General features: G+C 44.5%; 1 protein-coding gene across 1 annotated transcript in view; it reads left to right on the top strand.

Annotated features, from left to right (window-relative positions):
• The window catches only part of AOPEP (aminopeptidase O (putative)), a 359,010-nt gene that overhangs the window by 244,530 nt on the left and 99,207 nt on the right, over positions 1–15,273 (top strand). The window contains exons 10-11 of the mRNA XM_079927637.1: positions 1,371–1,414; positions 8,679–8,739. Of these exons, the coding sequence (XP_079783763.1) occupies positions 1,371–1,414; positions 8,679–8,739 (105 nt within the window). The remainder of the gene's footprint in view (positions 1–1,370; positions 1,415–8,678; positions 8,740–15,273) is intronic.

The following is a 15,273-nucleotide window of genomic DNA, read 5'->3' as shown; positions in this document are numbered from 1 at the left end:
CTGACCCTGGATCTGCAGACTTGATTGGGGTGGGCGTTTCAGTCTGGAGGGATGCTCATTCAGCAGTGTCATATTTGGTCATCTGGGCTTACACATGTGCCCTCTTTAAAGGACCAGTTTGAAGGGTTATTTTCAATTTATTGAAAGAAAACCTTCATGTATAGGTCTTATTTATTGCTCAATATCAAGCCTCTAGAAAGTTAAACATTGTTCTTGTTTGTTTCGTGTTCTGTATTTATCCAAAATGTATCTTATCAAACCTTCAGATGAGGGAGGGTTGACACTAGACTTACCCATTTAGCAAATAAAAATGTACAACCCCCATAACAGATAAAGAACAAATAACTTTTTAGTGTAAATATGCCCCCAATTTAGCTGAGCATCCTATATTTTATCTGACAAACCTAGTTGAGACCAAATCAAGATTCCAGAGTTAGATGGGGTAAAAAGATTGGTCACAACACACAAGTTGCAAATTAAATATAAATGTGATTTTGAACATTCGTGTGTGAATAGTTTTTAGGTCTTCTGGTATTGTGGTTATGTTTTAAAAGATGCCTTATCTTTTAGAGATATTTACTGAAACATTGACTGGTGAAATTATGTAATGTTTGCGATTAACTTCTAAATAATACAGGAGGTAGGTAAGTGGATGGGGCAGATTGGCTGTGGGATAATGGGTACGTGAAGGTAATTATGCTTTTTTACTACTTTTGAATGTGTTTGAAATTTTCCATAATAAAGGATAAAATAGGTTTGTGTGTAAGTCATGCCTTTAGATTTAAAAAAAAAATCTATTCTTGAAACATCTTAAATGTCAAACAATTGAGGACTTGCACAGTGGCACCAGAAGAGGCTGCAGATGGAGGCAAGGGCCCGTGAACGATTTCTGGAATTGTGACATCTTTGTTCCTCCGCTGGGATATTAATTGCCTTGATTTTCGTCTTTATTGTCTATAGAGCAATGCAAAAAAGCTGTTGGTTACTAGCCTCCCAGAGTTGAGATTATTCAGTGTGTAATAGGATATCCAGGGAGAGCTCACAGAGAGTAGAGCATGGTTAAGTAGAGAGGGATAGGGCTTTAGGCTCTGGCCAGCCTTTTGAAAATAGTGAAACATGAAATGAAATAAACTGTTGGGTTAGGTCAAAATAACAAACGTTACCTTTTTCAATTTGTTTGTGGTTGTAACTGATTGGATTGAAGCCCTGGTAAATTAATAAATTGAGTATATAGCCTAATGATTCAGTATCGGCCTACCTTCCCTAGCAGGTGAGCTGTCAGCAGCTGGGAACGCTCAGTCCCTGGCGTGACTCTGGGCAGGGTTATTTACTGATGGCATCTTTAATGATTTGTCTTTTTCTTATTCCAGGATTTCCTTCAAATGCTGTTGGAGAGCATCCCAGAAGAAAGAAGGTGAGGACCGATTTAGGATTTAAGGGCCCAGTTTTATTTATTTATTTTAACATCTTTATTGGAGCCCAGTTTTATTTTTAATGTTAAAAATGACTCTGCCATTGTTTGGCAAGTTGCAACCTAGAAAGTTGAATCTTCCTCTCTCAATAGAGGAGGGACCTCCGCAGACAGCAGGAGTCCTGGGATGATCAACTAGGTCTAGAAATATTGGGAGTGTGGATTCTGGGAGCCAGCACACGCAGCAGGGGAGCCCCAGAGTCAGGAGTCCTGAAAGTGGTCGAGGAGGCAAGCCAAGGACACTCTGTGGCCTCAGCTGCTGTGGAAAAGAATGGAGGGCAGAAAAGTTCTAACAGTTAGGGTGGCTTGTTTTGAAATGTCTGAAATGTTTCAGATTTACCATCCTTCTTTTTTTTAAGTAAACACATGGGTTTTCTTCATGTAAAAAATCACATCAGATGTAGCCATTATTCCTAAGGTCAAGAACAACAGTTTACCTGTGAGAATTTTTCTTTTCTTTTGTACTTGCCCTGAAATAACTTTTCAGGTCCTCTAATAGAATGGAGCAGTTTCCTTAGGAACTAATACAGAAAAAGGAAAGAGAAAATGAATAGAAATTGTATATTGCCTCCTTAGGCTGTTACGAAAGTCTGTTTCTGAATGACGACTGAGCATTCTTTAAGAAGAACTTCTCAGGACACAAATACAGCAATTTTCGTGGAAGCCACAAAGTGCATTTTTAGTTTTGGAGGTCTTCTTTCTTTTCATCCTCTTCCTAATAAGGTTATGGAGTTCATTTGGATGGCCCCAAGCCCTCTGGCTCTGGGGGACCTGGATTTTATCATTGCGAATATTTTTTGTGGACCCACAAAGAGACTTTTGTTGTGATTGTGGAAGTTAAGAGCAGCATCTCCATTGAATGGTGGCCACAACCACCAACCTTCACCCCTGAGAGGACGCCTCGCCCAGTTAGGATCACTTTTTCGCTAGCAGGCTTAAGCTTCTTTTTAAAATTCTCCTGAAGCGTTAAGGAGATTTCATTGCTACAATGAATGTAGTTCAGCAAGTATACTAGAATATATTTTGAAACTGAAACATCTTCTTTCCTGCCAACTAATCTCAGAATCGAATCCAGCTATTAAAGCAGACTGTTCACCCTTTTGCCTGTGCGGCATGTTGTACCAATTGCATCCAGGTCTCCAAAGGCCCCACACCTACCCCTGGAGCTTCCAACCTTTGGCTCCATTGCAAACCGATCCTCAGGCACATCTGTTAAGCACGTGAGCTGTTCCGAACAGGACAGTCTTTCACTTTAGACCAGCCAGTTAGGGTCCTGGGGCTGGCACATCTGTGTCATACTGCGTTTCCATTGTTCTCTTGCTTCGATGAATTTTAGCATTCTCTACTGAGCACCTCCCTTACCAGACTTTAGGCTGGACACTAGGTAACAGAAAGGAATCAATTCTATGCCTAGCCCTCAGGGAGCTCCTGGTCAACTTCTGAAGACGAAGATGTACGTGACACAGGGCATGACTCAGGGTAGGAGGTTCTCTGGTGAGCTTCAGAGTCCTGGTGCATGGAGATACAGTTCAGCAGTCCTAGCCTCGAGCCTTCAGGCCAGAGGTACTACTGAAGGTTTTAGGTAGGGAAGTGCCCTCAGCAGGTTGGAAAGATACTCGGGGGAGGCAGCATGGAAGATAGATGGGGGTGGGGAGAACTAGACGTCAGGAGACCAATTAGAGACCGGTACAGTAGTTCACTCAAGAGATCCAGAGCTGGAGCCGTGGGTGGGGTGGTGGCAGTGGGCTTTGAGAGTACGAACAGATCTCAGGAATATTCCGGAGGTGCCACAGTTAAGACTTGGTTGATTGGTTGTGAAAGCTGAAGAGAGGAGTCCAGCGTGACCTGACCTTTCTCTCTTGGCCACTTAGTGACATGCTGAGTGTAGAAGCCCTGGAAATCCAGCTGGTAGTTGTTTGGTCTCAGGAGTCAGTATGGGGCAGAGGGAAGGAAGGGAGGGTATTTGCAGTGGAAGAGCGGAGATGAGAAGTCATGTTTTAGACGTCTTCAGTGTGAGGTTTCAGTTTAAATGCTGATGAGACCAAGGAAAGAAAAAGGTAGAAGTGCTTAGAAGGAGATTGAAACAAATCCTGGGTGCCTGTCTGCCCTGGTAGAACAGCACCATATCCAACATGCCTTGCCCATCTGATATTCCAGCGGTACCAACAGCTGCGGGTTCTCTCTTTGCTCATCAGCTATTGTTGTTTGTGTGTGTGCATTCACGTGTTTGTTTTAATTCAGTACTTTTCCTCCCCCACGAAGCTAGGGAGTACTCGTTTGTAACTGTTACCTCAGCAATTTTCATTATCTACCCAAGCACAAATGACTTGCTCTGATCAAGAAAAGAAGTAACCACGTGTAAAGCTTTGAGGCATACACTATTTGCATCCCGCCACATAGGGAGGGAACTTATAAACGTAAATTACTAAAATTTAAAAACCCATACAGAATGTAAGTTGCATTCCAGAACAAGAGCATTTTCTGTCTCAGACCCTGAGCATGGAAGCTCCTAAAGCCTTCATCCATCTAGAACTGTACTTCCCCAATTCTTTCCATCTTCTCTCAGTTCCTGGGAACATTACCGGGCCTTGCGCTTTCCTTCAGAGGCGCAGATAGAATGTGATCTTTAGAACCTCAAGAGGCCGAAGACGGAGCCAAGAGTGATAAAGACCTTTCTCCTGATCAGCAACAAGTTGATAGGCACAAGCAGCAGATCTGGTTAATAGTCAGTTCCCCATCCTTGCCACTCCACCCCAGAGATCAACCAAAGAAGCAATACACCACAGGCAATACTGCTTTCTCGCACGCCCGGGTCTGTTTCTATGTACTGTAATATTACGAAGAGAGGAGCAACTGGTCACTTTCGCAGCCTTAAACACAGATTATTTCTCTAGCCAGCGTCGTGCAGGGTGGCCAGCATATTCTCTCCCTTGCAGCATTAACTACACGTGACCACATTTAGAGCTCACAGGGTCCGGAGACCCCACTCCTAAAACTCAGAGCTGCCTTTCAGGACGTAGGCGTACAGCAAGGGAACTCTCCTGCCAGAGGGTAAAACAACTTGCTGTTCCAGATACCCAGGAGGTCTCAGTAATGAGGCAGAAGTACCGCTCACTAGTACAGAGATGGAGGGCGTGCAGTCGTGGGTCTGTGTACTTTTAGCTATCTGTATAAAATCAATTTCCATAGTGATCAGACATGCAGAAGAGTAATTTCCTGTAAGTTCTGGATCCCAGCGAAGTGGAAATGCTTCTGCTTGTCTGTTGTGATTATTTAAGCCACATGATCTCAGAGGGGAAAAATTCACCCTTGGCTCTGACTCTGAGTGTCTTGATTTGAAAAAGTCAGCTTTCAGCTTTACCACTGCTATATATCCAAGCTCAGACCTAAAAATTCACCTGTACTGTCATCTCAGTAATTATGATCAAAACAGCCAAAATGCTGTACATATTTTTTCATAAAACATACAGCCCATTTCTTTCCTGAAAGTTCAGCATTTTCAAACAGTCTCCCATAATTTCCTTGGGAGGTAAGGCTACTTATACTACCTTAAAAAATTGTTTCTGGCAGATGGAGTTAGTGCTTTGATCTTCCTCTCATAGTTTAACATCTCATTCCACGTTAGGAATCTGTAAACAGGCATCAGTGCAGTTTGATGTCTGTGCTGATACTGGGAGTCTAGAAACTGAGATCCTTTCTTTAGCCTGGGCTGACTTTGACTGGTCTTCTTATACTGCAGTTTCTCCATCTGCTAAAAAGCCGCACAACCATTGACACCAACTTCACGAGGATATTATGAGGAATGAAGTGATAATGGTTATAAGATGTATTGAACCTTTCCAGGGGAAAGCGATCTGGAAACACAGGTTCTCTTCATTCACAGGAGAGTGTCTTTTGCTCCTGGATGCAGCTAAACAATGAACTCTCCTGTCCTCATGCTTCTGCCCCTCCCAAGAGTCTCCCTATCTCTTTGGAACTGTAATTGAGGGATGGACACGCAGGGCAACCGCAGCAGCGGCCAGGTTACCTTCAGCAGGAGAGATGTGAACAAGAAGTCAGCGTTGGTGAGAGCCCGCGCAGGCCTTCTCCTCCTGCAGGCTTGTCTGCATGATAAATCGTGAACCAATGTATTGTGGATTAATTTCCTGAATTAAACGCAGAAAGAAAAGCGAGGGCTTTGCAGCCAGGCAACACAAGTTTGAATCCCAGCTCTTCAAGCACCATCTAGGAGGCCCTGCATAAGGCCCTCAGTCTCTTGGACCTTTATTTGCTCAACTCTAAGATGGGGATAATAATATTGGTCTTGTACAGAACCTCACGCCTGATAGACATCCACCGAATGTTTGCCGCAGAGAGAAGCTTTTGCCTGTTCTCAGTCTTCTCCGGTGAAGACTTGAACCTCAGTTAGTAACATGCCGGGACTCAACTCCCCAGCCCCCGCCCTCCTCCATGCCATCCCCCCGCCATGCCACCGCTAAAGAAGTGTCTTTAAGCTAAAATTCCCTGAAGGAAATTTATGTCCCTGTCCTCTTACTCACTCCTCCGTGGACATGCACAACAGCTGTTCACCATCTTTTGTAAAAATCGCTTGAAAATGGCTCTGAAGTCACTCCCCAGACTTCTCTTCTTCAGGATATTTAATCCCAGTTCCCTTGACCTCCCCTGTGGGTCCAATGTGCTTAGCCCTTTGATCATCACTACTGCTTTTTTCTAAATCCTTTCTAAATTCTCTGTCTTAAGTTGTGGCAGGTTTAAGAATGCCCGTTTTCCTAGAATCCGCGGCACAATGAAGCTCAGTTCCGAGTCGGACACTTGCTGCTGCCTTCTTGGGTATCACCTGAAGGATGGGTGACGGGAGCTTTTGGTCCCAGGGCCCTGGACACAGGAGTGTCTCTCTTTGGCTGGAAAGGAAGTAGATGAATGAGCTGCTTAGACAGAAGCACCAGTGAAGGAAGGACAGGGAAGAAAATGGACCCTTGCTTCTGAATCAGGGCAAGCAACTTAGACTGCCAGCAGGGCCTGCACAGCCGCTCAAACCCCGGGGCAGCAACCCTTCCCACCCGGGTGCCAGGCAAAGGTGCAGAAGGTTTGCATTCGTTCCAAACAAGAACAGGCCTTCCACTGAGCATAGTCTTCAGTGGAAATTACAAGATTTGTCTTACCTTCCAGCCTCACCAATGTCACTAGAAAATAAAACAACCTCAGGTCTCCTTGGACACTTCTCTAAGTGGCCCTTCTGCCCCACTTTCCTCCTCCTAGCAGATCAGTCATGCCAGTTGAGGGCATTTCCAGTGCCTCTTTCCATGGCCAAGCAAATAAATCAAGCCCAAGAAACCAAGAAAGAATCATGATCTTGATTTAAGGTGCTCTGAGAGATGCCTCCTCTCTTCTCGTCGCCCCCATCCCCGGCCCACGTGCATGTGCACACACACTCACACACAGACACCTGAGGGCACACACGCATGCACGCACGTGAGCACACTCACACACTTCCACACTCTCACAGCCTACAGAGGGGACTTGGCCATCTGCACTGAGGGTGGTGATGTTAGATGACAAGAAATAGCGGGGAAAAGCCCAGGGATGGTGGTACCTGGCCTTTCATAGAGGCACAGCCAGTAATTCCGCTGACCTGGGAACTGGGCAGACAGCCTAGGGAGGTGGTCACCTTCCCCTTATTCACTTCTGGCCTCTTCCCTGCCTGGTCGTCCCACAGGTGGGCATCATCTTGAAAATGAATCCAAACCGGTTTCTTTCCCTCTTCGTATTTTCTCTGTTTTGAAATAGCAACAGTTGCCTCCTTCGGCAATCTTTGCTTTTGCCCTGGGCAGGGAAGACAGAGGCACACAGGTGACTTGCTTCTCAGTGGAGAAGCAAAGGAAGGGACAGTATCAGTCAGCCCCGTATTCCCCAAGCCCACCCCCCTCCTTCCCTCCCTCCCTTCTCACTGTGGTCCAGCCCAAAGCCCAACCAGCACAGGTGTGAGGGGAGTACTTGGCCTTCAGCATCTTAACTAATGCAGACAGCATTGTATCTTTGCACAACTTCTTTACAATTCCAAAGGGAGGGAGGAGGGAATATTACATATATGTAATATAGTATATAAAATTAAAAAAAAATACAGAGCGTAACAACTTGGGAATATCCTACTGGGAAAGGTGATTAGTAACTTAAAAAGGAATAATCTTTATTGAGTCAACAATGAAATGTGTTTTCATTCATGCAAATAAAAAGTATCTATGGGGATCCTCTCTTATGCCAAGAACTGTTTTAAGTGCTGGGTTTAGGGAAGTGAGTAAAACAGACTTGGACCCTGGTCTCAGAGAGCTTTGAGCCAGTGAGGAGAGAGTTAAAAGTCAAGTAACCAAATCAATTGCAGTCACAAACTGTTGACGGACGCTGTGCCACAGAAGACAGGAAGCATGGTGGGTATGACACACACAGCCTGGGAGAGGCTCCAGGAAGGCCTCTGTGGTTAGAGAGACTAGGCATGAGCAAGAATTATCTAGAAGCCAGGGAGGAATGGCTTAAACTTCAGGAAGACAGTCTGCTGAGCCTAAAAATATTGGACACTTAGTACATTTAAGGAGTATTTAAATCAGCAGGGCATGAAACCAAAAGATTTCAGCTTCCTTTGGATCAGACGTAACAAGCAATCATAATATTTCAGATAAAGCAGAACGAAGGCCTGCTTGAAAACAAGCAGCAGAAGCCATGTGTGCTCCATGGCTGTGAGCCTCTCAGGGCTCCAGTAATGATTTGTATCATTTTTGCTTGCTGTAGCCCATGGTCACCATAAAGTTGGAATTTCATTTTGGTGTGCTAAGTGCTATAGTGTTCAGATTTCACTTTACTCCACCTCTTTCCAGGAAGCAGTCACGCCTGCTGTGTCCCATGAACATGCCCTATCCTCCTTGAATGGCACTCCCAACCACGAAGTTCCTCTCAAGACATTAAAAGCACCTATTGTGGTGTGCCTTTGATTCTTAGATTTCATTGTGTGCACTCTTTGACTGGAGAGGAGCTGTACTGAACGTGACCGGGTCCCCCTCCTCACTTTAACCTGCGACAGCATTGCGCTTTCTCCCGATTTCTCTGGAAGATTGATGCGGTGATGTGCCCGAACAGTTAGAACCATTCTGTGTAATGAGTGCTCTGTAACTTTTTCAGTCCTTTACTTTTTGTTGTTGTTGTTTTATTTTTAAAGGCTTGAGTTGTCTGTTGAAAACATCTTCCAAGACTGGCTGGAGAGTTCCGGAATACCACAGGTGTGCTTAAGATAACTGCTTCCCGAGAGTCTGTGGAGGACAGTAAGGCTTGTGTACTTTGCTTTTCATATTTGGTGTATCCATCATGACAGTGATTTATCTGTATATACTTACAAAAGTAATCCTCTTGCTGAGTTGGAATATCCCTGAGTCAGGAAAATGATGGTCTCCCACCCGCTTAGGCCTGCACGGTGATGTGTGCCTCAGGCCTCTGCCTCTAGTGAGCGTGGTGCTGTGGGTGGACGTTCTGGTTGACCCTGAACTGAGTGTTAAATGAGGTCTTGCAAAGCGTGGCGTACACTTTGGGCGGCGTCACCCGGCAGCAGGTCAATGCTGCCATCGGGCCTCGAGCTCTGCCATTTGGATGCAGCCACATACGCGTGAGCTTGCTTGCCTGCCGCGTCCCTCGGACCGGGCGTACCCGTAGTTTCTCCGTCGTCACCCCTGTGCGGCTTGCCCTCGACTTCCTCCCCTGGCTGTGCATCTCTACCTCCGGCTGCTCTTCTCATCTGAGGGAGCAGTTTAGATTCATTTCTCTGCCTTAGGGACCGGGACCCATCCCTCCTTCAGCTTTCCTTCTCTCCCTCCCTTTCAGCCCATGGGCAGCTCTGAGGGAGAGACGGTTCCCAGGCCTCCCTCGCTGCGAGGGGATCACCCGGCCTGGAGCCTTCTCTCCCTTCCGCGCTCCCCGGGTCTTGTGCTTCGCGGAGCCTGAAGGGCAGCCCCGAGGGCCGACCCTAGCTGGAGCCTGGGCCCTGAGAAGTCCGAGGGTGGCGTCCTGGATGCGGCTGGTCAAAGGACCCTGTAGGCCTGCAACTCTCCCAGCCTGGGCTGGCCCCCGGAGCAGCTGCAGACCCATCATAGTGGGCCCTAGCGTCTGGGAGTGGACCCCCAAGGTGGTGAGAAACTCTGCCCCGGGCCCAGGCAAGCAGCGCTGTTAGCCTGTTCGTTTCTGGTTTCATGACCGGTTATATGAGCTTCCCCTTGGGAGTGTCTGAATGTCAATGAAGGTCTGTGAACCATGAAATTAAGGAACAGAAGGGGCTGTTCTCCATTACCTTTTCATCCCTCTACTCACATCTTTGTCCTGTCCTACCACACGGGGGGAAATGTCGGCCACCAGCCACCATGAGCTCATTCCTAAAAAGGACACATTGCCTTCGGTTCGGGAATGCATGTCACCTGTTAAAACTTGTTTGTGTTTTGGCCCAGTCGTTCTGGCAGTGAAGAAGAATAAACACGCAAAACAAAATGGGTGGAATAAGGCAGCACCTGGTCCTGGGAGGCAGTGCTTTCAACTCGTGTATATTATAATGAGCTCCTGTGATTTCTACGTCAGTGGCTTCCAAACCAGGCCACTAGCTGAGTACAAAACTCCCGGGAAACAAAGTTAAGGTTTGTCTGAACCTAAATAGCCAAGCCTTGCTCTTCTTGTCTCCGACGGGGCTGAGGTGAGGGCTGGGTATCCCGCGAAGCTGTCTGCCTTGTGTTCCTAGGCCAGGCTGTTGCAAGGCTTCCAGACATTCTTAGCAGGGCCTGGAAGCTGGGAAGAGTTGGGAGCTCAAAGAGCAGAATCCCACATTTCCTGGCCCAGAACAACAAGGCCACTGTGTTCAACAGTTAGCCCCGAGGGAAGAGAAAAGAAAGAGTCCTTAATCGAGTGCCCAGAAGCAGGCGCACCCCACTCGGGCTGCAGCACTGGGGCTGACCCGCTTGCTCCCAGGAGGCTCTAATTTCCCCTGAAGAAGAAGAGGCTTTGCCACCAGCAGGAGGCTTTTGCTTTTCATTAAAAGGGGGAGGGGTGCGTGGAAGGGAGAGATTTGCCTCTGAGCGGTACGTTTTTTCCAAAGGTCTAGTTGCATTAGTGACAGCTTATAGCATAGACAAGCATCTCCGCTATAAACTGACGAAACCTGCTGTCAAAACACAGCCAGGTGCAATGAGGCCAACCCGGCTATAAATTGTATTTAAGACCCAACTGGTATTTCCTTGGGTGCTTAACTGTTCGGTAAAAACAACAGCGTCAGACAGAAAAGACCCTGATTTAGTGCACATCTCTCCATTGGTGAATGATCAGACGGCATCTTTTCATCTCTTCACCCATTTTCTGCCATTATTTATGCAGTTGATGGTGATTTACCTGCTCGCAGCCCTTTTCGCTTTCCTTGAGAGTTCCTTCTCGTTTCCACTTCAGTGAAAGACTCTGCGCCCTCTTGTTGCAGGAGCCTCACGGTGAATGGAACACCTTGTTCTTTGTCCCCATCATTATAATATAAAGTTACTGGTGTGTTTGGCCTGGAATGACAACCAGAGCACTGAAATCGTTCTGATGCTCTTTGTTCTCATTGAAAATTTCTGTTCACCAGCAATTGAAGTCATTCACGACAAAAGAGTCACGTTCTACTGGTGAAGTTTTCATTCTACAGGTTACAGAGGCTTTTTGTCTTCTCTCAGGAAGGCTTGCCTTGGGGTTGGCCTCCATTTTCCTTTCTGCCCACATGAATGGAAATCATTTTTTTTAATGTGGAAATAGCTTCAGCAGCTATAAAAGTAAGCATGAGCCCCAAAGAAGTAAAAGAAATTGGATCCAAACCTCTTTAAAGAAACACCCAACTCTATAAACTTTGACTTTGCAAACAGACTTAAAATTGATTGTGTCGTTGGAATTATAGATTATTTCTTTTATGACTTTTTTCTGACTATAGAAGTATTACATATTGAAATATAAAAAGTTTGTAATAAGAAAATTAAAATGACCCAGAGATAATTTTTTGATAGAAATCCTTTCAGTCATTTTACCGGTCTCCCTTTTCAAAAATAAAAATGATATGTTCTCTGTAGCAAGTTCAAGCACTACCGAAGTATAAAACATAAAAGCTCTTGCCCCTTTCAGTCTTACTCTGCAGAGATAATCTACGTCTGGTATGTGTCCTTCCACACATTTTCTGTGCTATACACTATGTAAATGTATATCCTTTAAAAAAAAATGGAATCTTATCATCCAAACTTAAGGTTTTCATTTAAAAATATATCTTAAGCAATTTCCCATATCCCTTGATATAATTCAAGAGCAATGATTTTTAACAGCTGCATAGCTTTCTAATAAGTGGTACCATAATTTAATTTACTCAGACCCTCCCGACTGTTGGAATAGTATACGTTATTTCTAAGAAAGTTGCCCATTCTGCTAATTCGACAGTTCTATAAATAGATTTTTATTTCTTTTCATGTTTGCCCAAAGATCTCCTCCCACCACCGGCCCATATGTACATATATTCCAATCTTTTTTTTAAACATTTCTATGCAAATACGTTAGAAATATCTTTTCTCCCTCCAGCCCTTCCTCTTTACTTCTTTATTTTAGTTGTTACAGAACTCTCTGACTCCTCCCTTTCTTTGATTTCCTGCCCACATTACCTGATATCCTTATGTAAATTTATAATTTTCTTTCCTTTCCTAGCACCTCCCCCACTTTTTCATTATATTTTGCTTGGACTAGTGCAGTAGCTAGTTGCTCTTTTAGCCACCAAGCTGTCACCCTTTCCATCCATCATCTACATCAATGCTAAGTGAATCTTCCCCCAAACACAGCTTACATCCCTCCTCACCAGAAACTTTTTCCCCATTTAGAACAATCTCTTTGGCTTGCTGTTTGAGGCTGTCAGCAGAACTGCCCCAAGCTACCTTTTTAAACTTTATTTTCCACCACTGCTAGGCATATGCCCAATCATAATTATCAGTCTCCAAATAGTTATGAGCTGAAGTTTAATTTTAATATAATCTAAATTTAAATTGAAAATCTAATAATACTGTCATGGTTTGGAACAACATGGGTGTGTGAATGAATCCACTTTTTCAACTGTCAATTCTATGAAATCTAAATTCAGACCAAGCATTTCTGAATCAAATTTAGCATCCAATTGAGACAGACTATGAAAACACATCAGATTTAGACGACTTATACAAAAAAGCGAAGGTAAAATATATCATTAAAGTTTTTAAAATATTGGCTACATGTTGAAATGATTATACTTCGGATACATTATAACCCAATGTATACATACCCAAGAAAATATATTATTAAAATGAATTTTAGCTCTTACAGCTTACATTTTATATGTGGCAATTAGAACATTTTAAATGACAAATGTGGCTTGCATATATTCGTATTGAATAGTGATGCTCTGAAGCTATTAGTTGAGTTAAAATCTGAGTGCATAATGCCTTAAAATCCCTCACTGAATAGATATCATTGAAATCATCTGTATTTTGGTCACATGTATGGATAAAGATGGAGCTGGCCAATCCGTAGGCGCCCTTCAATCTGCTCTGATGGCATGGGTGATCATAATGCACGGGTGAGGGGTCGGACGCTGCTTTCACAGCAGGCGTTCATAAGGGTATGAACGAATTACCAGCCTCTCTTCAGTTCTTAATGTCAACTCCCAAGTGACCCATTTCCCAAGGTGCCAACAAGTAACACAATAACGCCGGTGAACCTCACAGCCCTTCTATGGCTTGGGCTCCTCTTTGGGGAAAGCGCTCAGCAGCCTTCAATGGCAAAGTCACGGGCAGCAGTGGCAGCAATGGGGATAGAGAGGGTGGGTAATGGCCAATCACATAAAGCATCCTAGAAATAGGCAGGAGTCAAGCTCCCAGGATTTAGAACATCAGGTTATTGTGTCATCTTGGAAAATGCCTCTCCTTTCTAAACAAACACCTGCAAGTTGCCAAAGGCCACACAAGCAAATGATGCAAAAGTGAAGTCTTGTAGGGAAAAATGCTGCAGTCACAAAATCGAGGAAACTTGATAAGACATGACGCAAGAGGCTGCATGTCGTTGGGGCCGTGATGTGCTTTTGGCACAGAGCAAGCCAGGTGGTTTGTTAGAGGAGTAACTCGTAGGCTTCTTTTAGCACAGATTATGTACTATTATCAGCATAAAGGCCCATTAGGATGCTTAGTCTTAGTGGTGTCTATAAAAATTCTCCATTTAATGGTCATTCAAGAAAACTGAGACTGGTTATTTTGCAAATTCCAGAGAAATCATATTTTTCAAATTATATGTGTTATGAGATCCTTGGTTCTTTTATATCAATAATAGCCGTGGCCATAATGTGGTGTGGGTTTTGGGCTCCTAGTAATTTTGCTGTCATTCTTGTTCAGTGGTTAGATTAACAATTTCTAAGTGACTAAACATCTTGTCAGGGATCCTTGGAGATACGTTCTCTGTCCTCACTTGGGGCAGGGCCTGCATTGTCGATGAGTCACCACTGTCACTTACCGTTCATCGAAGTGACGGCCCCTCTTCCCACAAGCTCCACAGAGTGATATACTGCTTGGCAGTCACAAGAGACGAGGAGAGATTTTACTGAAATACTTTCATTTTTAGCCTAATTTTCTTTATTTCTGGCATCTGTGGCTTTGTGCGCATATTAGTTAGCTCAGGCTGCCATGACAAAATACCAAACTAGGTGGCTTAAACAACGGACATTTATTGTCTCAGAGTTTTGGAGGATGGAAGTCCAAGATCAAGGTGCGGGCAGGTTTGGTTTCTCCCAAGACCTTTCTCCTTGGCTTGCCGATGGCCACCTTCTTGCTGTGTCCTCACACGGTCTTTCTTCTGTGTGTGTAGAGAGCTCTGTCTTAATCTCCTATTCTTATAAGGACACCGGTCCGATTGGATGAGGCCCCACCCATGTGATCTCATTTTCCTTTAATCACCTCTTTATGGGCCCTGTCTCCAACACAGTCACATTCTGTGGAACTGGGGGCTAGGACTTCAACATGTCAATTTGGAGGGTACAAGTTTAGCCCACAATAATGCTGATTCCCAATATTTCTCTGATTAGTTCCACATTTCTTGTGAATCCTTTCAAAGTGACCTATAAAAATCACTCAAGTCAACCATACTGTATTTTATTCCCTTATAAATGAATATGCTTTGGATATAACTTTTTTGGTCCCAAATGACATTAGCATCCTGTCCACAAAAATTTAAAGTCTCTGATGAAATGAGAGACAAATGTGGGAAGGAAGAGTCCATTCTCCCAGGGAGAAGTAGGTAATCGAAGGTCTGTGCCAGGCGTTGTGTATTATTGGGGGACATCCCATTTGACACTGTCCAAATGTATTGACCTCTTCACAGTGTAAGACACTGTGAAACAGGAGACATTTTCCTTTGGTGCCCCAAAGAAAGCACTGTATCTTTCCTTCTTTTCTCTACCTTTCAAAACCTGATTTCCAGAAAGAATGTGAATCTCATTCACAGTAATCTACGACTAGACACCAAGTGAATAGTAAGGATTAAAAGTGTCTCCTCTCCCTTGAAGATTTCCTTTGTAACTGTGTCAGATCTTAGGCTTCGACAAAACTGTCAAGCATCCCAGACCAGATGGATGGGATTTGCTAGGGGACGCTTCTTCCAGGATCTGAAATCATACCTCCCAGCCAGGTGCCTTCCTTCCCTGCCCCTTCCCTTCTTTCTGTGAATGTTGCCCGTATATCTATCCTTTACCAGGGACTGTGCATGAC

The sequence above is a fragment of the Stenella coeruleoalba genome (genome assembly GCF_951394435.1).
Source record: "Stenella coeruleoalba genome assembly, chromosome: 7".
NCBI classification, from domain to species: Eukaryota; Metazoa; Chordata; class Mammalia; order Artiodactyla; family Delphinidae; genus Stenella; species Stenella coeruleoalba.
This window is presented reverse-complemented; position numbering and strand designations above follow the sequence as displayed.